This window comes from Zophobas morio, unplaced genomic scaffold (assembly GCF_036711695.1).
Source record: "Zophobas morio isolate AGI-343-1 ecotype UQ-CSIRO unplaced genomic scaffold, CSIRO_AGI_Zmor_V1 ptg000046l, whole genome shotgun sequence".
NCBI classification, from domain to species: domain Eukaryota; kingdom Metazoa; phylum Arthropoda; class Insecta; order Coleoptera; family Tenebrionidae; genus Zophobas; species Zophobas morio.
In genome coordinates, this window is record NW_026972151.1 from 6,036,429 (window position 1) to 6,060,841 (window position 24,413).

A 24,413-nucleotide genomic window follows, 5' to 3' on the forward strand; every position below is an offset into this window, starting at 1 on the left:
CCTCCACACCACCGCCGGAATCCTCCTCGAACTCCTGAACTTCGCAACGGCCTCGAGCGTTTCATCGTTGATGCAAGACGGCACTATAAGATACGGCGGATAAGTAGAACACAATTTGTAACTTTTGTTGGCTTCGCTGATCCTCCAGGAGTCGCCCTCGAACTGCAACCTCTCCATCTGCGACACGCAAAAAACGTTAGAGCCCATAAAAAATTTATTTCGTTTCGAAGTGACGAACCTCTCGCTTGAATAATGCATAGTTAAACGTGTACTGTTTCAAGTTGTTGAGTCTTTCCTCGAACTCTTCGCCGCCTTTTTTCTGCAGCCAGATGAAATAGTAGAAGGCGAAGACTTGCTCGAATTCGAGGCCGGGTGGCGCCTCGCTGAATTTCGTAATTCGATCGAACCACTCCAAACAAGTCTCGTTGTTACTGAACGTACACCTGAAAAATTTTTTTGATTAGACTAGATCGAAAATGCAAATTGAACTAGCGAAGTCTGGTAGTCATGGGACGAGATCTTATAATGGTGAAAAAATGCACCAAAGAAAATTCTTCTAATAAAAGTTGTTTTCCTGCTGTAGTGTTATTTTGTTAAAACATTATCACCTGTATCTCGTTCGTACTGTTTGTGTTTGTGCTGGAATTTTCTCGTTTTCTGACTACATTGTTATGTATTATTTGCAAATCGAGTTATTGTGGTAACAGGTGCCAATGTAAATAAAAAATAAAGCACCCAAACAACATTTGCAAGTTAAATAATGGTAGTATAAAGTTGATTTGGTTTGCAAGTAATTGTCATTAAAAGGGTTGAAATGCGGTAAAAATGTGAAATTTATTTGCAATTTAATGAATGAATATTCTATTCTTCATTTCGTTTCTCTTTCTAACATTACGCTGGGTAATGGTAGAAGTAGGTTATGTTAAATTGCATTTTGTATTTAAATTTTATAATTTCCAACTTCCCCTGGAACAAGTAAAATTAGAATTATTACGGGTTTGTGGTGTAAGAACAATAACACGTCGTGTGAACGAAAAACTTAGCAAGGTATGCGAACTAAAGAAATTCTAGCTGTATGCGTGGTAGTATAACGGCTAACTTCCAATTTTCCTACCAGTCTTCCGTGCGAATAAATTTTAATTTTTTTTTTTTTGAGTAATTATTTTTCGAAAAACTTTCAGATCATTTTACTTGTATTGTATTGTTTGTTCATCCACAGCAACAATTCGATGACGTCACTCCAAAATTTACTGGCTGAATCCTATTTAAGCTTTATAATAGTATCCTTCAGTACTTATGATTTATGAATAAGCCCTAATTTTTTACTTTGAACGTGTATATATTTTTGCAGAAAAATTCAAAATTATGCAAGAAAATTTGAAAATTTACCTAGGGACAACCATACCATTTGTTTTTATATTTATTATTGTGTGGGACAATTTTTTTAAATGGCACCGATTTGTTAATTTTTCAGATTCTCCAGCCTTCGATTTTACGATTTTCAATTATTCCATTTTTTGCTTTGTTAGTTTTCCGATTTTTCAATTTTTTGAGTTTTAAACTTTTGGTTTTTTAATTTTTCAATTTCGTGTTTTTTTATTTTTCAGCAAAAGAACAAATTTATCTAAACAAAAAATTGGAAAATCATTGAAACAATGAAGAATACAAAAATTTTAAAATGAAAAATCCAAAAATTTCAAAATGAAAATCGAAAAACTAAAAAATCGAGACACCGAAATATTGAAAAATTGTAAAAACGAAAAAATTAATCCCGAAATTGAAACATCAAACAATCGAAAAACGGAACAATTTTGCAATTTTTCAATTTTAAAGTTTTCAAGTTCTTGATTTTCAATTTTAATCAAAATGAAATTTTGCAAAATCGAATAACTGAAACACCGAAACATTAAAAAATGCGACAATTAAAAATCGAGAAATTGAAAAATCGACAAAACGAAACAATTCTGCAAATTCTCGATATAAAATTTTTCAAATTCTCGATTTTCCATTTTTTAATTGTTCAACAAAAGGGCAAATTTATTCAAACTGAACTTTTGAAAAACCGAAAAATTGTAACACTGAACATAAAAAAACAAAATCATTAAAAATCGATAAATTGAAAAAATCAACAAAAAGAAACAATTTCGCAGTTTTTATACCGAAAAACTGCAAAAATTTTCAAATTCTCAATTTTTAATTGTTTATTTTCTCGATCTTTCATTGTTTAATTGTTCAATAAAAGGACAAATTTATTCAAACCGAAATTTTGAAAAATTGAAAAGTCGAAGAATTGAAAAAATAAAGAAAAATTGAAAAAACCGAAAAATTGAAAATCAAAAATTGATATATGAAACTTGAAAAACAAAACATTTTAAAAATAAAATAAAATGAGAAATTAAACAAGTGGACAATTGAAAAAACAACTGAAAAATACAGAAATTGTAATACAGAAACCTGAAAACCCTGATTAATTAAAAATCGAGAAATTGAAAAAACGAAAAATAAGAAATTTCTATAAATTAAATAATCAAAAGTACAAAAATTCTTAATTACAAAATCCAAACATTTTAAAATGAAACTTGGAAACATCGAAAAATGAAAAAATTAAGAAATTGAATTGGATAATTGAAAAATCGACAAATTGTAATATTGAAACCTGAAAACGCTGAATAATTAAAAATCGGGAAATTGATAAATCGGCAAAACGAAGCAATTCTACAATTTTTCGATATAAAATTTTTGAAATTCTCGATTTTTAATTTTTCATTTTCTCGATTTTTCATTTGTTAATTGTTCAACAAAAGGACAAATTTATTCAAACCGAAATTTTGAATTGAATTGAAAAATCAAAAAATTGTGAAATCGAAGAATTGAAAAAATTAAGAAAACTTGAAAAAACCGACAGTGACACTTAAAAACTGAAAAATCGAAAAATTGTAATATTGAAACCTGAAAACCCTGATTAATTAAAAATCGAGAAAGTGAAAAATTGAAAAAACGAAAAACAAAATTTCTATTAATTAAATAATCAAAAATACAAAAATTCTCAATTTCAAAATCCAAAAATTTTAAAATGAAAACCGGAAAACTAAAAAATTTAGAAATTGTAAAAAAGAAACACGGAAAAATTGAAATATTGTAACATCGAAAAGACGAAACACTGAAAAATCGAGAAATCGAAGATTTAAAAAAATACAGAAACTGAAAAATCGGATAATTGAAAAGCCAAGAATTGTGGACTTGAAAAAAAACCCTAATAATTATTTGAAAAAAGTGAAAAATTAAAAATCTGGAAATTTAAAAATGAGACAATTACAAAAGTGTGAATTTGGAAAAAAAAAATAAAAACGTAAAATCGAAAATTTATAACATTGAAACCTGAAAAAGTGATGAAGAGAAACTGAAAAATTGAAAAACCGAAAAATTGTAAAAAGACGGAAAATCGAAAAATTAAAAAGCAACTTGGAAAATAGAAAAATTAAAATACCTGCAAATACAAAAATCGAAAAATACAAAAATTTTACAAAAAATAAAAATCATAATGAAAATCGAAAAACTAAAAAATCGAGAAATCGAAAAATGTAAAAACGAAACACGGAAAAATCGAAAAATCGGAAAATTTAGCACTGAAACATCGAAAAATTGTAAAACTGAAAAATTGAAAAATCAAAAAATTAAAAATTGAAAATCGCAGAAGAAACATTGAAAAACCAAACAATTTAAAAATTGAGAAATCGAAAAACTGCAAAAATAAAGAAACTCAAAATCGAATAATTAATATATCAACAATTGGAAAAGGAAAAATTGTAACATAGAAACCTGAAAACCCTGATTAATCAAAAATCGAGAAATTGAATAATTGAAAAAACAAAAATTCTTAATTGCAAAATCCAAAGATTTTAAAATGAAACTTGAAATATCGAAAAATGAAAAAATTGAGAAATTAAATTGGATAATTGAAAAATCGAAAAATTGTAATATTGAAACCTGAAAACCCTGATTAATAAAAAATCGATAAATTGAAAAATCGGCAAAACGAAGCAATTCTACAGTTTTTCGATATAAAATTTTTCAAATTCTCGATTTTTAATTTTTCATTTTCTCGACTTTTCATTTTTTAATTTTTCAACAAAGAATAAATTTATTCAACTGAACTTTTGAAAAACCGAAAATTATAACACTTAAAAATCAAAAAACAAAACAATCAAAAATCGACAAAGAGAAAGAATTCTGCAATTTTTCGATAATAAATTTTTCAAATTCTCGATTTTTATTCCTTCATTTTCTCGATTTGTCAGTTTTTAATTGTTCAACAAAAGGACAAATTTATTCAAACCGAAATTTTGAATTGAATTGAAAAATCAAAAAATTGAGAAATCGAAGAATTGAAAAAATTTGAAAAAATCGAAAAACGGAGACTTAAAAACGGAAAAATCGAAAAATTGTAATATTAAAACCCGAAAACCCTGATTAATTAAAAATCGAGAAAGTGAAAATTTGAAAAAAAACGAAAAACAAAAATCTCTAAATTAAATAATCAAAAATACAAAAATTCTTGATTTCAAAATCCAAACATTTTAAAATGAAAACCTGAAAACTAAAAAATTAAGAAATTGTAAAAAAGAAACACGGAAAAATTGAAATATTGTAACATCGAAAAGACGAAACACTGATAAACTGAAAAATCGGATAACTGAAAAGCCAAGAATTGTACACTTGAAAAAAAAAACCGTAATAATTATTTGAAAAAAGTGAAAAATTAAAAATCGGGAAATTTAAATATGAAACAATTACAAAAGTGTAACTTTGAAAAAAAAAAATAAATAAAAACGTAAAATCGAAAATTTATACCACTGAAACCTAAAAAAGTGATGAATTAAAAATTGAGAAGTCGAAAAATTGTAAAAAGATGGAAAATCAAAAAATTAAAAAGCAATTTGGAAAATAGAAAAATTAAAATACCTGCAAATTAAAAAATCGAAAATACAAAAATTTTACAGAAAAATAAAAATCATAATGAAAATCGAAAACCTAAAAAATCGAGAAATCGAGAAATGTAAAACGAAACACGGAAAAATCGAAGAAACGAAACAACTTGGAAGTACTTTATTTTTAATTTTTCAGAAACTCAAAATCGAATAATTAAGAGATCAACAACTGGAAAAGGAAAAATTGTAACCTTAAAAAACTTAAAAAATTAAAAAACAAAAAAATCGAACAATTGCAAAATTGAAAATCAAAAAATAGAAACAACACCGAGAAATTTAAAAATTGTAATCTTAAAGCTTGAAAAACTGAAAACTTCAATAATTGAAAAAACAACTTGAACAATTGAAAAAAAAAAAAAATCTTAAAATGGAAAACTCTAAAAAACGAGAAACCGTCAAATCTAAAAATTATAACATTGAAGCCTGAAAAAACTGACGAAATAAAAATCGAGAAACTGAAAAATCGACAACAAAAAATTTTAAAATGCAAGAACTCCAAAATAAAAATCGAAAAACTGAGAAATCCAAAAATCGATGCGAATTAAAAAAAAAAGTACTATGTTGAGATTGGTCGGCACGGGTGCGGAAATTAATGTATGCTTTCAAAATGAGACTAGAAAATTTCAAAATATATCTTAAAAAACCGAAACCGACTTCTCTAAAATCCTGCAAAATCTTTATGGTTGTCGTAAACATGGTAAATCACAAATGAAAATTTATCTGTTTATTCACCCCAAAAACTTGATGACGTCATTTCAAAAATTTGCTGAGTGAATTCTATATAAAGTTCACAAAATAGTATGCTTCAGTACTTGTGATTTATGAATTCACCCCTACGTAAAAACCTTTAGACATGTAGATTTTTGGAGAAAAATCCAAAATGAAGCAAGAAAACTTGAAAATTTATCTGAAATTGATTACTCTAAACTCTCTTGGAAACGCGTTAAGGTAATCTTAAATATGGCAAATCAGTAATGAAAACTAATTAATTTGTTTATCCACTCAAAAAACCTGATGGCCTCTTCTCAAAATACTGCTTTTTAAAATTCACAAATTATAATGTTCCGTTCCTGTGATTTACGAATTCAACCTAATTTTTTAATTTAAACATCTAGATTTTTGGAGAAAAATTCAAAATATATCATAAAAAATCCAAAAGCGAGTACTCTAAAATCTTGCGATCACTTTAAGTTATCATAAAGATGATAAAATCACTAACGAAAATTTGTTTGCTCATTCACTCCAAACAACTTGATAACATCATCTCAAATTTTGGTATTTAAAGTTCACAAATTGCATGCTTGAATACTTGTGAATCAAGAATCCACCCTTATTACATTGGATAAAATTTGAAAGTTTATCTTAGAAAATACACAATCGATTGGTCTAAAATCTTAACGCACGCTTTAAGGCACTTTTAGTGCACCAATGCACCCGTATTTTAAGTCTTACCTGTACAAATTTTTGGAAAAAAATTCAAAACTAGGCAACAAAATTTTATAATTTATTTTGGAAATTAGTACAGAAATAAATACTCTCGAATTTAGTTTTGAGCTTATCATTATCCTGATAAACTCTAACGAGAATTTGCCAATCTACTTTTCCTTAAAATTTTGATGACATCGCAAAAATCTGCTCAGTAACTCCCATTTAAAACGTGTAAAATAATATACGTGTTTTTTTTTTAATGTGCCCAGACTTTTTATTTTAATGCATACATTTTTACTTATTTGATAGGGGTCAGTGAAAGGGGGTGTTCATCTAAAAATATAATCAAAATTATCCAATACGGCAACAATTATTAAATAGTATTAAAAAAAATCAAGATAGAACAACTAGACAGGTCAGTGTTTTTTTTTGCCAACTCAAAATTATATTTCTGTTATTCTAACGTTTTTTTAGACTCAATTTATGAATGTTCGCCAAATAAAAATTCCACCATATTTTAAAGTCTTCTTAAAATAAGTACGCTATTTAAAAAAAAAAGTAAACAATAGTAAACTCTTTTTAAAAATAGAAAATATTTGCTAAAAAAATAAACGGGTGGAGTCCGGTAACTAACACTTAATTTCACAGAGAAAAATGAAATGTCACTTTCTATAATAACTAGTTATGTAATTAATATAAAAAAAATTAAGCCCATATCAATTTAGTTATATAAATAGTTTATACGATATATAAATAATACGTGATTCCCACAAATAGCATGAAAGGGGAAAATTGAAAATTACGTCCATAAATAATTACACCATTAAACACAATAATAGTTATGAATAAACAATAAGCAGCTACTTTACTATTACAAAAAAAAAATAAAATACAATTGCTATGACACCATTGTAGGTAGAAATTTTGACTAGTTTCAACGTTTCCTCTCCTTTTTTGATTTGTTTTTATCATCTGTTTTATTTTTCCTTTTTTGTTGGTAAAAATAACAAACAAGCAAACGTGCGTATACGGTATTACATTTCTTATTTATACCAGAAATTCAATAAAAAAGTACTATTAATCATTACAACTGAATCAGAAATACGATACTATAATGATACAAGATAGACAGTTATTTTTATATATCCTCCAATTATTCTATAATAAACAATAGAACAGTTAAGCAAAGTTGTATTATTTTAATCATAGGGTTGCTTTCGATTGCTTGGCCAAATTTTGAGATGACGTGTACACTAGATAGGGGCGATATCTACCATACACTTCATAAATTAAACCTGTTGGCTTTAAGAACAAAGCATGCACGGGTAAACGCCGGTCAGTTGAGAACAAATTATGTATCTTTCACTTCAATTCTTCTCTAAGCGCTTCTAATCGCATAATGACCTCGTCTGGGACTTTAATTGATCGTTTCTGGAGGAACTGATTCATATCCATATACGTATAATTACAACACATTTTTTGTGAAAATCATGTTGTTAATAAATTAGTAACCTAGACTGATTTTTTAATCATGTAATGAATAAATTCCCACACGTTTTCCGACCATCCTGTACAACAAAGTGATGCCACTTTTATTATTTATGAACATAAAATTTTATCTCTAAGACACTGTGGTAACCATTGTGGTTAACCTCAATATAGAATATAGAAGTGATTGATCGTAAATTTATCAACAATGTTTACAATGCAATAGTTTATCAAAAAAACAGAATCCACATTAGAACAAATAAATATTTACAACAAAGCTTATCAAGCGAAGACGTTTCAACCTTATCACGGCCCGTAAAATCTCACATTTTTTAACAAATCTACAAACAAAAGTAAAATTATGTAATGTTTTTCTCACGAGAGATATCTCGGATGAAATAAATCTAGGACGAACGTGATCTCACCTCTCGATATTTAAAAAACCGATCGATTTTATTAGTTATAAAACACTAAAATAACTTCGATTAGCATGTTAGTTTGAACGATAAGTTCGCTAAATTCAGCGATTTTTTCCACAGCAAATCGCGATTCACGTGAGAAAAGTGACTTCATATATGCAAATTAAAAAACGCCACTGCAACGAATTTTAAAAACACAATCCATCACTTTTTACAAACAAAATTAAGACAAGAATAAATAGTAGGTAAAACCTTGAAACCTACGACGTTCGCAAATTTAAAACTTGGGACGCATAATTTCTTTTTTTTTTTTTGGGTAATGAAGAAATAACATGCTTCGTGGAAAGATGCAAGATTAATGTGTCTACATGGAATGCGATTGAAATGAACCTGTTTGCCTTTGTAATTAAAATTAAATCGATGCATTTTTCATGTAGCGGCGAGAAAGCCGGTACTCGACATCTGGAAACTCATTACCATTTTAAAAATGTGTTTTTGCAATATCGGGGATTTTTGTCGTAGTTTTAAAGTGACTGGGTCGCTGCGAGCTAAATTATTAATTAACGAATGTCTGGGTTTACGAAGTTATTTGCACACAATTTAATGATTTTCGGTTTAAATTTCGAACCAGAAAATTTAAATTGGATTTCCCGGAAAATCAAGCAATTCCATGATTTTTTTTCAAAATCGTATTTACACAATGTAGATAATAAGCATTCACGTTCGGTAGAAGTAGCTGACAGAAATTTTTCTGTGGTTAAGTTGCAATCTTAAGATCACTAGAAATTAAAGATTGGTATCAACTGTCTAGTTTTCTAATTCAAATGTCAAATCTGAATTGTCTGGAAAAAAACGATGTTTTTGTAATTTCAACACGCTTCGTTTGAAGAAAATCCTTAAATACAGCGTGGAAACAATTTCCACAAAAGTAGTCACGAGAAAGCGCATTTTAAAGGAAAAGAAACAAGAAATATTTCGTGGTTTTGAAAAAATTACTGGGAAAAATAGACAATGCTTGGGTAAAACGGAAACAGTTAAACTGGTGGCAGAAATATTTTCCGTAAAGTTCGCTAGTGTTCTCGAGTGTTTTTCGAATTTTAAAACAATACCGATACAACGGCGTCGGTGCCGTTAATATTATACTCAGAATCAGAAAGACGACTGCCCAGATTTATATACCTACATGCTTTGTTGGGTCCGCTCTACAATTGGTTTTTAGTTTTATATAATCGTTATTGTTTTGTAAAAGGGAAAATACTCGGCTTGGAGAATAATTGTACGTAATACGTACACGTATAAATTTAGGTTTCCGAAGGTGAAGGTTTTCACATTAAATAGGTACCAGAATCAAATTTCTAAAGCGGTACCTCTAATTGCGTGATAGTGGTGAAGATTTATTTTTCATTTTCTTGGATGAGACATGGATATACCAAAACGGATCCATGGTAAAATTGCGGATCCATGATGATGACATCAAAGCTTGTCCTAAAATAACTAGTGAAGGGAAAAGATTCACAATTTTACATGTGGGTTGCTCTTTAATTGGGCTTTTAGAGGGATGCAATTTTCTCCTGGATTCAAAAGTAGATTCAGCAGATCACCACAAAACCATCACATTTTCGATATTTGCCATTTACTTACTTACACATGTCACATTTTTGATACCTACTTTCTGACATTCCAGTTATACATTATACACTAGAACAATTATGTCCGCGGTTACACAGCTTAAAAAAAAAAGTTACCAAATCTAGTTACATCTACCGAACGTGAATTCCTTATACTGCAACATAATGTTGAAATCTTATCTAGTTCAAAAGTAAATAAATAAATCAAACTTGGATCCTATAAATCCTTTGAAACATCGAACCAATATATGCTGTACAAAGTAATGAGAAATAAAAAAAATGATGAATTACTTTCGTGATATAACAGTTACGAGCGTTAATTTCTTAAGTTTACTGATTTGAGAACAATAGAAATTCTTTTAGAATAACTCAGAAACAAGTAAAAATATAAAAAAAGTACTTGATTAATTGCAACAAGGTAGTGCAACATTTTTCTAATGTAACCAGTTTTGTACCCTTCCTGTTTGTGATGTATTAATATTACAATAAGAATAAAAATGTATGCAAGGTGAAGCATATCTTTGTTATACAATATTTATACGTTTCTATTTTATATAAAATAGTTTTTTTAATAATCCGTCGAATCAAAAAAAAATTTAAACAATTTTCCTATTATTATTTAAAATATTGTTTAACGATGACACATTTTAGTGTAATTTTTAGCATTGCAAAATTTAGTTACTAATGTTTCATTATTTCACTCGTAAGATTGTTGTTGTTTCGATATTTCTTGAACTTTTACGGGGTGAAACCTTTCCAAATATTCATTTTCTGGCGCAATCCACAACTTCTAGCGCTTGTATTGATTTGTGTTTCCCTTGTCTTTTAATTCTTCAACTAAAAAACGGTCTTTTTCAAGACTACGATTCATCTACATATATCACAGAAAGGTAGATTCGAAAATAAGTAAAAAAAATCAATCAAAAACTACAAAGCAAAGGCACGTATGACTGGAATGTTAGGAATTTCCGAGTGTCGTGTTAATTATTTGAGACAAATCCAAAAATTTCCAAATGAAAATACCTTCAAGCCCACGACCCTGTGAAAAGCGAGTGTGCGATAAAAGTAATAAATGCGTCCTCGATGTGCCACCCTCGCATAAAAAAAGAATGATAATATTGCGCAGGGTCGGAAAATGACTAGGCAGAAAATGCTTTGTTTTCATCTGGACAAAGCGCTGATTGCGTCCAAAATATGACAGCTGAATTATTTGAAAAATAAAATTATCGCCACATATGGTTATCATTAGCGCAAGATCTCAAAACTCAAAATTTGGTATTTTTTAACAACAATCAGTTGGTCTAATTGCGTGCGTCATGAAATAAAATTAAGTAACTAGTGACGGAATTGATTATTGAATTAGATGACGACAGTACTGACGACGGTGATTATAGACATGTTTTTGATTTAATAAAAATAAAAAATACATTTGTTATCTCGTTTTGTGTTTATGTTTTCAATAATAATTATTTCGTGACGTCGATGAAAGTAAAAATAAAACGTTATTTTTGTTTTCACTCAAATTTTATTACCCTGTAAAGTTGAAGATGCTAATAATTGTGCAAATGATGTTGCATCAATCAGTCGCAGGTAGAATTCCATGCAAGTCATGATCCTAACATTTTATTAACATATCATGTAAAATTTGTATTTTCGTAAATGATTCACTTTCCGAAGACCAGAGTACAGTTACATACATTTATCTCTGTGTGTAGTTACATTACAGGACTTTATTGTAGGACTTTCACTTTCAGATTGTGTTCTCAGAATTTTCAGAAGATTAGATAAAATAAAAACATGGTATTTACAGAAAATTATACATTAATTTTAGTAAATAAAACTGATGACTAAGATTCTGTGTTACGATACATTTACGGATTTTTTCAAGAATTCGGGTTGTTTTTAACGGAATTTCTCAAATCCAATACTCGTGAACTTTGTGCTGTGCCAGCTAAACGTGAACTATAGACCATTCCAGCTTAACTTGGCAACGTATAAAACACATTAACTATATATTTTATTGGGGGACTTCGTCGCCGTATTGCCAACTCTTAAAAAGTATCGATTTTCTGAAGAAGTCGGGACATGATGTACGATTTATCGTAAAGTCGTTGGCATTCGCATTTATTGCTGTTTAGATTCTATTTTCATTTGTAAATCAGAATTTTCCTTAAATTTTCATCGTTTTAAAAACACGTTCTGTTTTAGTTTTTTTAACAGTAATTATTATCAATAGAATCCTAATTCCACCACATTTGGTTTTATTATCTTTATTGTAGTTTTTCACTTCGATAAGGATAATTTTGGGATGTCAGTTTCTGTGGATTCATGTTCTGACATATGACCCATTTTACAAATATTTCTCACATTATCACTAGCTAGCTGTTCTTGGACAGCTTTTGTTTGATGTTTAATTTAATTTTGATGGAATATATTACAATATTATTATACAATACTGCCGTAATTATAGTTTACTAATCCACCTCCATTTTCAACTATATTTAATTTTTGAAAACAAAAATCAAAATTTGACAAATCTCCTCTATTTATCTTGGAAACTAGAAAATCAGTTGTTCTGGAATTTTGTATAGTTTTAAGATATTTAAGGCACTGTAAATCGTCAATTAGAATTTTAATTTCATAGTTTGTCAATTCCAAAAAATTGACACATCATCTCAGAATTTTGTAAAATAAAGTTCTCTCCAAAAAAAATATGAATCCTTGATACGGGATCTCCAAGACAATTACAACAGTCGTAAACAACTTCTTCGAAATTATTAATGGATCACTGTGAAATTCAGCGTGATTTTTTGGTTATCCTGTACCCAAAATTTGTCTGTTCATCCTCAGCAAAAATTTGATTTCATCACAAAATTTTGCCAAATAAACTCTTTGAAATATAGACAGATGATGATAATAAGCCCCCGTAATTGTAGTTTAGTAATCCACCATTGTGTTCAACTTTATGTATTTGATTTTTGAAAAAAAATCAAAATTTAACAAATTTTGATTTTTGAAAAAAAAAATCAAAATTTAACAAATTTCCACTATTTATCTTGGAAATTAGAAAATCAGTTGTTCCGGAAATTTGTATTTTTAAGATATTTAAGGCACTGTAAATCGTCAATAGAATTTTAATTCTATAGTTTGTCAATTCCAAAAAATTGACACATCATCTCAAAATTTTGTAAAATAAAGTTCTCTCCAAAAAAAATGTGAATTCTTGATACGGGATCTCCGAGACAATTACAACAGTCGTAAACTACTTCTTCGAAATTATTAATAGATCACTGTGAAATTCAGCGTGATTTTTTGGTTATCTTGAACCCAAATTTTGCCTGTTCATCCTCAGCAAAAATTTGACTTCATCACAAAATTTTGCCAAATAAACTCTTTGAAATATAGACAGATGATGATAATAAGCCCCCGTAATTATAGTTTAGTAATCCACCATTGTGTTCAACTTTATGTATTTAATTTTTGAAAAAAAAAAAAAATCAAAATTTAACAAATCTCCACTATTTATCTTGGAAACTAGAAAATCAGTTGTTCTGGAATTTTGTATACTTTTAAGATATTTAAGGCACTGTAAATCGTCAATTAGAATTTTAATTTTATAGTCTGTCAATTCCAAAAAATTGACACATCATCTCAAAATTTTGTAAAATAAAGTTCTCTCCAAAAAAAATATGAATCCTTGATACGGGATCTCCGAGACAATTACAACAGTCGTAAACTACTTGTTTGAAATGATTAATATATCATTGTGTAATTCAGCGTGATTTTTTGCTCATCTTGTACTCAAAATTTGCCTGTTCATCCTCACCAAAAATCTGACGTCATCTCAAAATCTAATTTTGATAAATCTCCACCATTTATATCTTGGAAACTAGAAAATCAGTTGTCCTGGAATTTTGTATAGTTTTAACATATTTAAGGCACTGTAAATCGTCAATTCCAAAAATTTGAATACATCTCAAAATTAAATCAAGTTCACTCAAAAAAAAAAAAAAAACGGTTGTAAACTACTTCTTCAAACTATTAAATACATTATTGTGAGAGTCTGCGTAATGTTTTATCCTTTAAGTACTCAAAATTGGTCTGTACATCAAAACCAAAAATTTGATAACGTCATTTCAATATTTTGCCAAGTAAACTGTTTAAAAAATAAATGTTAATTATTATTTTATCTATAATTTATTAATCCACATTTATTATTAACTTTATATTTTTAATTACTTGAAAAAAAGTCAAAATTTTACAATTTATCTTATTACAAACTAGAAAATCAGTTGTTTTGAAATTTTGCATAGCTTTAAGGTATTTAAGGCTTTGTAAATCATCGATGTGAATTTCATAGTTCATCCATTCCAAAAATTTGACGATGTCATATTAAAATTTTGCAAAGTAAGTTCTCTCCAAAAAAATTTTGGTTTCTTTGTAAGGGTTATCTGAGACAATTACAACATTCGTAAACCACTTCTTCGAAATTATTAAATAAACTATTGTGAAATTCTGCGCGATCTTTTGATTATTCTGTACCCAAAATTTGCTTACTCACTCTCACCAAAAAACTGACCATCTCAAAATTGTACCAAGTAAATTTTTTGAAAAATAGATTATCATAATAAGCTCCCGTATCTACAGTTTAGTGATCCACTTGTATTTTTAGCTTTATTTAATTAAAAAAAAAGGCTTTACAACAAAACTTTACTCTTTATCTTGGAAATTAGAAAATTAGTTGTTTGAGATTTTGCATAGCTGTAAGATATTTACGGCATTGTAAATCGCCAGTCAGAGTTTGATAATTCGTTCACTCCAAAAATGTGATGAGGTCATCTTGAAATTTTTCAAAATGAAGTCCACTCCAAAAAATTAGGTTTCTTTCTAAGACATATTCCAGGCAATTAAAACACTAGTAAACTGTTTCTTCGAAATTAATAATAGATTATTGTGAAATTCTGCGCGATCTTTTGGTTATCCTATACATAAAATTTGCCTGTTCATCTTCACCAAAAATCTGGCGTAATCTCAAAATTTCGCCAAATAAACTCTTTTTAAAATACTGATTATAACCATAAGCTCCCGTAACTATACATAGTTTAGTAATCCACACTTATTTTCAACTTTATTTATTTAATTTTTGAAAAAAAAATCCAAATTTGACAAACCTTCACTATTTTATCCTAGAAACTAGAAAATCTGTTGTTTTGGAATTTTGTATACTTTTGAGGTATTTAAGACACTGTAAATCGTCAATCACAATTTTAAATTTCTAGTTCGTAAATTCCAAAAATTTGATGACATCGTCTCAAAAATTTGCAAAATCAAGTTCACTGCAAAAAAATATATGAATTCTTGATAAGGAATGTCTTAGACAATTACAACAGCTGTAAACTACTTCTTTGAAACTATTAAATAGATTATTGTGAAATTCTGCAAATCTTTTCGTTAATTCTGTACCCAAAATTTATCTGTTCATCCTCAGCAAAAATTTGATGACGGCATCCCAAAATTTTGCCAAGTAAATTATTTGAAAAACACATGTTAATAATAAGTTCCCGTATCTATACTTTATTAATCCACATTTATTTTTAACTTTATGTATTTAACTTCTTGAAAAAACGTAAAAATTTTACTATTTATCTTATTAGAAACTAGAAAGTAAGTTGTTTTGAAATTTTGCATAGCTTTAAGGTATTTAAGGCATTGTAAATCGTCGATCTGAATTTGATAGTTCGTCCACCCCAAAAATTTTGCAACGTAAGTTCACTCGAAAAAAATTTTGGTTTCTTTGTAAGGGTTAACATTCGTAAATAAACTATTGTGAAATTCTGGTCGATATTTTGATTATTCTGCCAAATAAACTATTTGAAATACAGATGATAATAACTCCCGTAACTATACATAGTTTAGTAATCCACACTTATTTTCAACTTTATTTATTTCATTTTGAAAAAAAAAAGAAAATCAAAATTTGACAAATCTTCACTATTTTATCTTAGAAAATAGAAAATCAGATGTTCTGGAATTTTTTATGGTTTTAAGATATCCAAGGCATGTAATTTGTCAATCAGAACTTTAATTTTATAGTTCGTCAATTCCAAAAATTTGGATTCATCTCAAAATTTTGCGAAATAAAGTTCACTCCAAAAAAAAAGAACGGTCATAAACTACTTCTTCGAAACTATTAAACAGATTATAATGAAATTCTGCGTAATCTTTTGATTATCCTATAAGTACTCCAAATTTGTCTGTTCATCATCACCAAAAATTTGATAACGTCATTTCAAAATTGCTAATTATTATTATATTACCTAAAATTTATTAATTCACAGTTATTTTTAAGTTTATTTTTTGAAATATAAAAAAAAGTCAAAATTTTACTATGTATCTTACAAACTAGAAAATCGATTGTTTTGAAATTTTGCATAGGTTTAAAGTATTTAAGGATTGAAAAATAGCCATTCAAAATTTTAATGTTTGTAAAATAAATTTCCACGAAAAAACAATTAGATTATCCTGAAATTCTTCGTAATGCGTATACGTATTATTCTACTAAACAAAAATTTTGCCCGTTAACCTTCATAAAAAAATTGATGTCATCTGAGAATTTGACCAAGTAAAACTGTTCTTTCCAAATATGTGGTGTATTAATTCACCTTTATTTTTAAATTTACTTCTTCAATTCTTTGAAACTCAAAATTTTACGATACATCTTAAACTACAAAATCGATAAATTCTGGTTAATAATTGTCTACATTTCTTTAAAAAAAATTTGTTGCTGCGCAAAACATGTTTCAAAATTTTAAGCAATCAAGATTTTTTTATTTATGCGAAATTTGAAACTGATCTGTCACAAAACTGTAATTAATACGTCGAAATTATTTTTAAAAAACAGGGAGAAACAGTCTGCTCCCAATTCGAAATTTTTAACGTATGCAAAGCAGTGTTTTAAATATGTAACTATAAAATAATAATTATATAACTAATAAAAAAACTAGGTCAAAATTTTGAATAGATTGTGAAAACATGACAATAAAAAATGAAAATTAAAAAAAACGAAGGTTAATAAATAAAAATCAACTTTTATCGAAAATACATTCGAAATGCCAAATTTAAAAAGAATTGTCCAACTCTGTTACCTTTTGTTACAACTGCAATTTATAAGGAAACTTTCATAAATAAAAATGTTTTACGAGGAGATACAGAATGACAAACTTTCTAAGAATCATACAACTTTGTTACCTTTGTTACAACTGTTGGTTTTTCTGTTAAAATCCAAGCTAATAATAGCACCGAACACGAAGTTTATATTTCTCTTCCGAACTTTGCAACATCCAAACTTCGACACAATCCGCCACATCCGGTCAAAACTTCCCTCATATCACAAATACGCATCCCGATCTAAATTAAAAATCCCGTTATTTGTTTTTCGAAAATTAAAACCGGCCACCCTTTCATTAAAATCGATCTGTAGCGATAATTCCGGCACATTCATCATCCCCTTCGAACCTCGTCCCATGACAATACCGTCCCTCAAACAATACAAAAACAGATTTTACCGATAAGTCCTGGCATCCTTACACCAGATATGTAGGTAAAACAATTCCCTGTGCTCAACATTCTCGATCAATCCTAAAGGTAGATGGTAATGATTGTCGCCGACTTGCAGATACAGCCTATAATTTGTTATGACTACGAGCCCATCCACCGTCTTCCCGTGGTGGAAGACGCCCTCTCCGTCCAGCAACCTGAATGGGAGGTTCAGCGACTTGTCTTCTGGTGGCAGCTGGTACATCTGGATGGTCTGGACGTGGCATATTGAGTTGGGCTGGTCAGTGTTGTCCATCACCTACCACGAAACAGTCAAACGTTAGAATGATGCGTGTTGGATTAGTGTCAAGGTGAGACACGGGCAAACAATTGAAGATTTATAGCTGTTACCTAACGTGTTTCATCTTGAGGTGGTTGTTTTATAATAATAACGGGAATGTTGCTGTTTGAATATTTTACGACATACTGTCAATTTCTTAGAGGTTAAAAAAATGGTGCGTTGCCATGTCTACATTCATTATCGATCACACGGGACATAGGTGAAGTCATTAAAAGTGTATGCCGAGAAATAGACAAACAAAAACGTGTTACAGTATTCACCGCCGTAGTAAATAAGTCTTGAATCCAACGTAACATGAATAAGACACACACAACGACACAGAACACACAAATAAAATGAAATTTATTCGCACCTAAAAACCAATTTAACAAAAAAACCCGACTTTGCGATAATCACAGTTTGATAAATAAATACAGATTTGTAGTTTTTTTTTATCATGGAGTACACCTTGGGTAAACTCAGACAACCAACGGGAATTTATCTGAAATAATGAGTGCGATCTGAGCAGTTCCTCTCTTATAGGGGTCTCAATTATGCGAAGAAACTATTTTGAATACGATGAATACGAGATTCAAAAATTAGGTATGAATTAATTAACGGAATAAGTGAGAATCATTTCCTCGGTTATTACCGGAAGTTAAAAATTATTCAAAGGAATCGATTTCACAGTCGGGTTGTCGAATCAAGTATAATTACTTCATTATCTTTGGATTGAGAATCGTTAAATCACTTTTATTTGAGTTTGAAGTTTGTGCTGAAAGGGAAAATATTTTTAGTGCGGATTTTGGTATTTCAAGTGATTATGAAATTGATTTTTGAGACAACTTCTGACGACAAATTGGGCTGCTATTAAAAAAGGACCTAAATTGCAGAGATGTTTTATATTTTAAATATAAAACAAAGAACAATATGTGTGTCGCAAAGAGTTGCACAACTACAACACAAGACAGAGTAATGGTCTATATCCAAGAAAAAATAGTTTTTACACAAATTAGAAACCTCACTACAGACAGACAGACAGACAACTAATGGAAATGGAAGACAACTTTTTTCATACTGTAGGGGTCATGAAACGTCAAGGAAAATAGGAAATCGCCCCATGAACTCAATTCCTCGCTTACGCTCGAGAAATAAAATCACTTGACTCTCATCATTGCAAACACAGTAAATCGTTAGGTTTTGAGTTTGAATTTAGAGCTAAAAGTAAAATTATACTGAAGGTAAACTGGGGTGTTGTTATTAATAATTATAAAGCAAAATATAAAAAAAAATCCACTGATATGTGCACAAAAAGTCATCACCTCTCCTTAGTAAATTTTAACTGATTTCAAGTATTTACAAAATTTATTTTTGTCAATAATTAGAAATAGAGATAATAGTGACTTATTGGGTTCCATTCTAATTTTTTTCACGAACATTATGCAATTTTTGAGCGAAATTCTGTACATAACGTACGATGTGTAAAAAGTAGTTAAATATATGTATATATAAACAAAACTTTTCAATTTTTGGAATTATTGATTTCTCAATTTGTCGATTCTTCAATTTTCATATTTTCTGAATTTTCGATTTTTTGATTTTAAAATTTTCAAATTTATTAATTTTTCAGTTTTCGGAGTTTATAAATTTTCGATTTCTCTATTTTTTGGTTGTTCCATTTCTGGATTTCCTGACTTCTCAATTTCTCGATTTTTCGTTTTTTCTGGTATGTTATTTTTCAATTTTTCGGTTTTTTGATTTTTCGATTTTTCAATTTTTAAATTTTAGAACTTTCAATTTTTCAATTTTACCATGTTTCAGTTTTCCAAATTTTCAATTGTAGAATTTTAAATTTTCCAATATTTCAATTTTTGGCACTCTTAAATTTTTTATTTTTCGATTTCTCAATTAATCAATTTTTGATTTCGACTTGATTGATTTTTTGCATTGCTCGATTTCTCGACTTTTCATGTTTTTAATTTTACAATTTTTTCCAGTTTTGGGATTCAATTCTTCGATTCCTCAGTTTTTCTATTTTTAAATTTTTTGATTTTTTTTATTTTTGGTGTCTAAATTTTGGATTTTATGATTTCTCAATTTCTGGATTAATCGATTTTTGGATTTTCCCATTTCTCGACTTCTCAATGATTCGATTTCTTAACTTCTCGATTTTTCGATTTTTCAATATTTCGGTTCTTCGATTTATGTATCTTGGAATTTTCAATATTCCAATTTATCGATTCTTAAATTTTTCAATATTTCAGTATTGGGATTTTTCAATTTTGATTCTTTAATTTTTTCAACTTCTCAATTTTTCGATTTCTCGATATGCTTTTTGGTTTTTCAACTTTTCGATTTTTAAATTCTAAATTTTCTGAATTTCCAATGTTTTAATTTTACAATGTTTCAATTGCTCAATTTTTCGATATTTTAATTTCTGATTTGTTGATACTTCGATTTCTTGATATATATTTCAAATTTTAAATATTTTAATTTTCCGATTTTTTAGATTTTAAATTTCTCAATTTTCTGTTTTTTCAGTCCTTCGATTTCTCTATTTTTCAGTTTTCGGCGTTTCGAAATTTTCGATTTCTCGATTTTTTGGTTTGCCCATTTCTCGAGTTCTCAATTTCGCGATTTTCAGATTTTTCAGTTTTTCAATTCTTCAACTTTTCGGTTTTTTGGCATTTCATTTTTAAATTTTCCAATTTTTCCATTTTTGGCGTTCTTAAATTTTTGATTTTTCCATTTCTCGATTTGTTGATTTTTCCCATTTCTCGGTTTTTCGATTTTTTATGTTTTTAATTTTTCAATTTTTTCCAGTTTTGGGACTAGATTTTTCAATTCTTCAGTTTTTCTATTTTTAAATTTTCCGATGTTTCAATTTTTCAATGTCTGGATTAATTGATTTTTTGATTTTCCCATTTTTCGATTTCTCGACTTTAATGATTCGATTTCTTAACTTCTCGATTTCTGGATTTTTTAGGTTTTTGGTTTTCTAGTTTTGGGCTTTTAAATTTTTCGATTATTCAATTTATTTTCGAATTTTCAATATTCCAATTTATTGACTCTTCAATTTTTCAATATTTCAGTTTTGGGATTTTTCAATTTCAATTAAAGTTTTTCGACTTTTCGATTTCTCGATTTTTTTACTTTTTTAAATTCTAGATTTTTTGAATTTCCAATTTTTTAATTTTTCGATGTTTCGATCGGTCGATTTTTAATTTTACGATATTTTAATTTTTGATTTATTCCATTCCATTTCTCGATATTTCAAATTTTAAATATTTTAATTTTCCGATTTTTTAAATCTTAAATTTCTCGATTTTTTGATTTTTCAGTCATTCGATTTTTCTATTTTTCATTTTTTTTGGCGTTTCGAAATTTTCGATATATCGATTTTTTGGTTTTCCCATTTCTCGATTTCATGACTTTTCAATTTTGCGATTTTCGGATTTTTCAGTTTTTGAACTCTTCAATTTTTGACTTTTTGACTTCGTTTTTTCAACTCTTCGATTTAATCAGTTTTTAAATTTTAGAACTTTCAATTTCTCAATTTTGCAATGTTTCGGTTTTACAAATTTTCAATTTTAGATTTTTAAATTATCAAATTTTTCAATTTTTGGTGTTTTAAATTTTCGATTTTTTGATTTTTCAATTTTTTTCCAGTTTTGAGATGCAGTTCTTCGATTCTTCAGTTTTTTATTTTTTAAATTTCCGATTTTTCAATTTTGGTGTCTCTAACTTTTCCATTTTTCGATTTCTCAATCTGGATTCTGCATTAATCGATTTTTTGATTTTCACATTTCTCGATTTCTCGACTTTCCCATGATTCGATTTCTTAACTTCTCGATTTCTAGATTTTTCGATTTTTCAGGTTTTTGATTTTTCAATTTTTCGATTCTTCAATTTATATTCAAATTTTTAATATTCCAATCGATTCTTCAATTTTTTCCCACTTTTCGATTTCTCGATTGTTTACTTTTTTGTTTTTTCAACTTTTCGAATTTTGAATTCTAGATTTTTTGAATTTACAATTTTTTAATTTTTGATTTGTTGATGCTTCGATTTCTCGATTTTACAATTTTTAAAATGTTTTAAATTTCCGATTTTTTAAATCTTAAATTTCTCGATTTTTTGATTTTTCAGTCATTCGATTTTTCTATTTTTCATTTTTTTTGGCGTTTCGAAATTTTCGATATATCGATTTTTTGGTTTTCCCATTTCTCGATTTCATGACTTTTCAATTTTGCGATTTTCGGATTTTTCAGTTTTTGAACTCTTCAATTTTTGACTTTTTGACTTCGTTTTTTCAACTCTTCGATTTAATCAGTTTTTAAATTTTAGAACTTTCAATTTCTCAATTTTGCAATGTTTCGGTTTTACAAATTTTCAATTTTAGATTTTTAAATTATCAAATTTTTCAATTTTTGGTGTTTTAAATTTTCGATTTTTTGATTTTTCAATTTTTTTCCAGTTTTGAGATGCAGTTCTTCGATTCTTCAGTTTTTTATTTTTTAAATTTCCGATTTTTCAATTTTGGTGTCTCTAACTTTTCCATTTTTCGATTTCTCAATCTGGATTCTGCATTAATCGATTTTTTGATTTTCACATTTCTCGATTTCTCGACTTTCCCATGATTCGATTTCTTAACTTCTCGATTTCTAGATTTTTCGATTTTTCAGGTTTTTGATTTTTCAATTTTTCGATTCTTCAATTTATATTCAAATTTTTAATATTCCAATCGATTCTTCAATTTTTTCCCACTTTTCGATTTCTCGATTGTTTACTTTTTTGTTTTTTCAACTTTTCGAATTTTGAATTCTAGATTTTTTGAATTTACAATTTTTTAATTTTTGATTTGTTGATGCTTCGATTTCTCGATTTTACAATTTTTAAAATGTTTTAAATTTCCGATTTTTTAAATTTTAAATTCTCGATTTTTCTATTTTTCAGGTTTGGTGTTTCGAAATTTTCGAATTCTCGAATTTTCGATTTTTTGGTTTTCCTATTTCTCGATTTCTTGACTTCTCAATTTTGCGATTTTCCGATTTTTCAGTTTTTCAATTCTTCAGTTTTTTTGCATTTCATTTTTTCCATTTTTCGATTTTTTGACTTCGATTTTTCGACTTTTTGATTTCTAGATTTTTACTATTTCGATTTTATCAATTTTTAAATTTTAGAATTTTCAATTTTTCAACTTCCCAATTTTTCAATTTTTGGCGTTCTTAAATTTTCGACTTTTCGATTAATCGATTTTTTGATTTTTCGACTTTGCATGTTTTTAATTTTTCAATTTTTCCCAGTTTTGACATGCAATTCTTCGATCCTTCAGTTTTTTCATTATTAAATTTTCCGATTTTTCAGTTTTTGGTGCGTCTAACATCTCGATTTTTCGATTTCTCAATTTCTGGATTAATCAATTTTTTGACTCGATTCTTTTATTTTCCCATCTCTCGATTTCTTGACTTTTCAAACTTTTCGATTTCTGAATTTTTCGATTGTTCAGTTTTTTGATATTTCAATTTTCCTTCGTATTTTTAATATTCCAATTTTTGATTATTTCAGTTTTGGGGTTTTTTAATTTCAATTCTTCGATTTTTTGGACTTTTCAATTTTTCTATTTCTCGTGTTTTTGGTTTTTTGGTTTTTCAACTTTCCGAATTTTAAATTCTAGATTTTTTGAATGTCTAGTTTTTTAATTTTTCGATGTTTTGATTGGTCGATTTTTCAATTTTTCGATTGCTCAATTTTTCAATTTTTGAATATTTTAATTTTCACATTTTTTAAATTTTAAATTTCTCGATTTTATTTTTTCAATTCTTCGATTTCTCTATTTTTCGAACATTTAAATTTTGTTAATGTGGTACATTGTGGTTAAAAAAATCATAAAAAAATAGTACAGTAAGGTAGCTAAATTAAACAAACTATTGGAGAAAAGTGAAAATGATGGGATTCAAAAACACTCATAAAAACTATGTAACCGACATTGTTACAACCGAAGTAAATCATTAAATAGTTCTAATTTGAGACTGAACTTTGTACCTTAAGCGAAAATACATTTGATTTAGTTTTTCAAGTGTTTCCAAAATTTATTTTTGAACCAAATTCTGTACATAAAGTACGATATTATTATTAACGATTACAAAGTAGTAAAATATAAAAAACAAGCCCTGATATAAATATAAAAAAAAATCACTTCTAAACAGTATTGTATTCCCAAATTTCCGATTTTAAAAACCAATCTCTTTAATTATTAATGGAAAATTATGGGACGCGGTTTTCAACAGTGTTTTCAGTCGAGAAAACTCTAGAAATCGTACCCGACACATTGTCGATTTTTTGGGTCGGACACTAGATCCAGTAAAAAGAAGCTTGTGTGGAGAAGCTGCTAGAAGTTTCTTTTTACTATATCTCATTTCCAACACGAAGTCGATAATGTATCTGGTACGATTTCTAAAGTTTTGTAAGCTGAAAAAAGTGGTGGAAACCGCATTCCGAAATTTTCATAAATAATTAAAATATTGATTTTTAAAAATACATGACGAAAAAATTTCAACAAGGAGCCAAACGTGGCGATTCCTCC

General features: G+C 28.0%; 1 protein-coding gene across 4 annotated transcripts in view; it reads right to left on the bottom strand.

Annotated features, from left to right (window-relative positions):
• LOC135142019 (myotubularin-related protein 4) overlaps window positions 1-24,413 on the bottom strand; it is a 77,071-nt gene that overhangs the window by 48,777 nt on the left and 3,881 nt on the right. For 2 of the 4 annotated variants that reach the window (XM_064073653.1, XM_064073654.1), the window contains exons 2-4: window positions 17,517-17,806; window positions 239-443; window positions 2-177 (exon numbers count right to left, since the gene is read on the bottom strand). In XM_064073653.1, the coding sequence (XP_063929723.1) occupies window positions 2-177; window positions 239-443; window positions 17,517-17,803 (668 nt within the window). In that variant the 5' untranslated portion in view covers window positions 17,804-17,806. Of the gene's footprint in view, window position 1; window positions 178-238; window positions 444-17,516; window positions 17,807-17,898; window positions 18,006-18,108; window positions 18,187-24,413 lie in introns of those variants that run through there. The other 2 variants (XM_064073652.1, XM_064073655.1) reach the window with 2 other exon arrangements.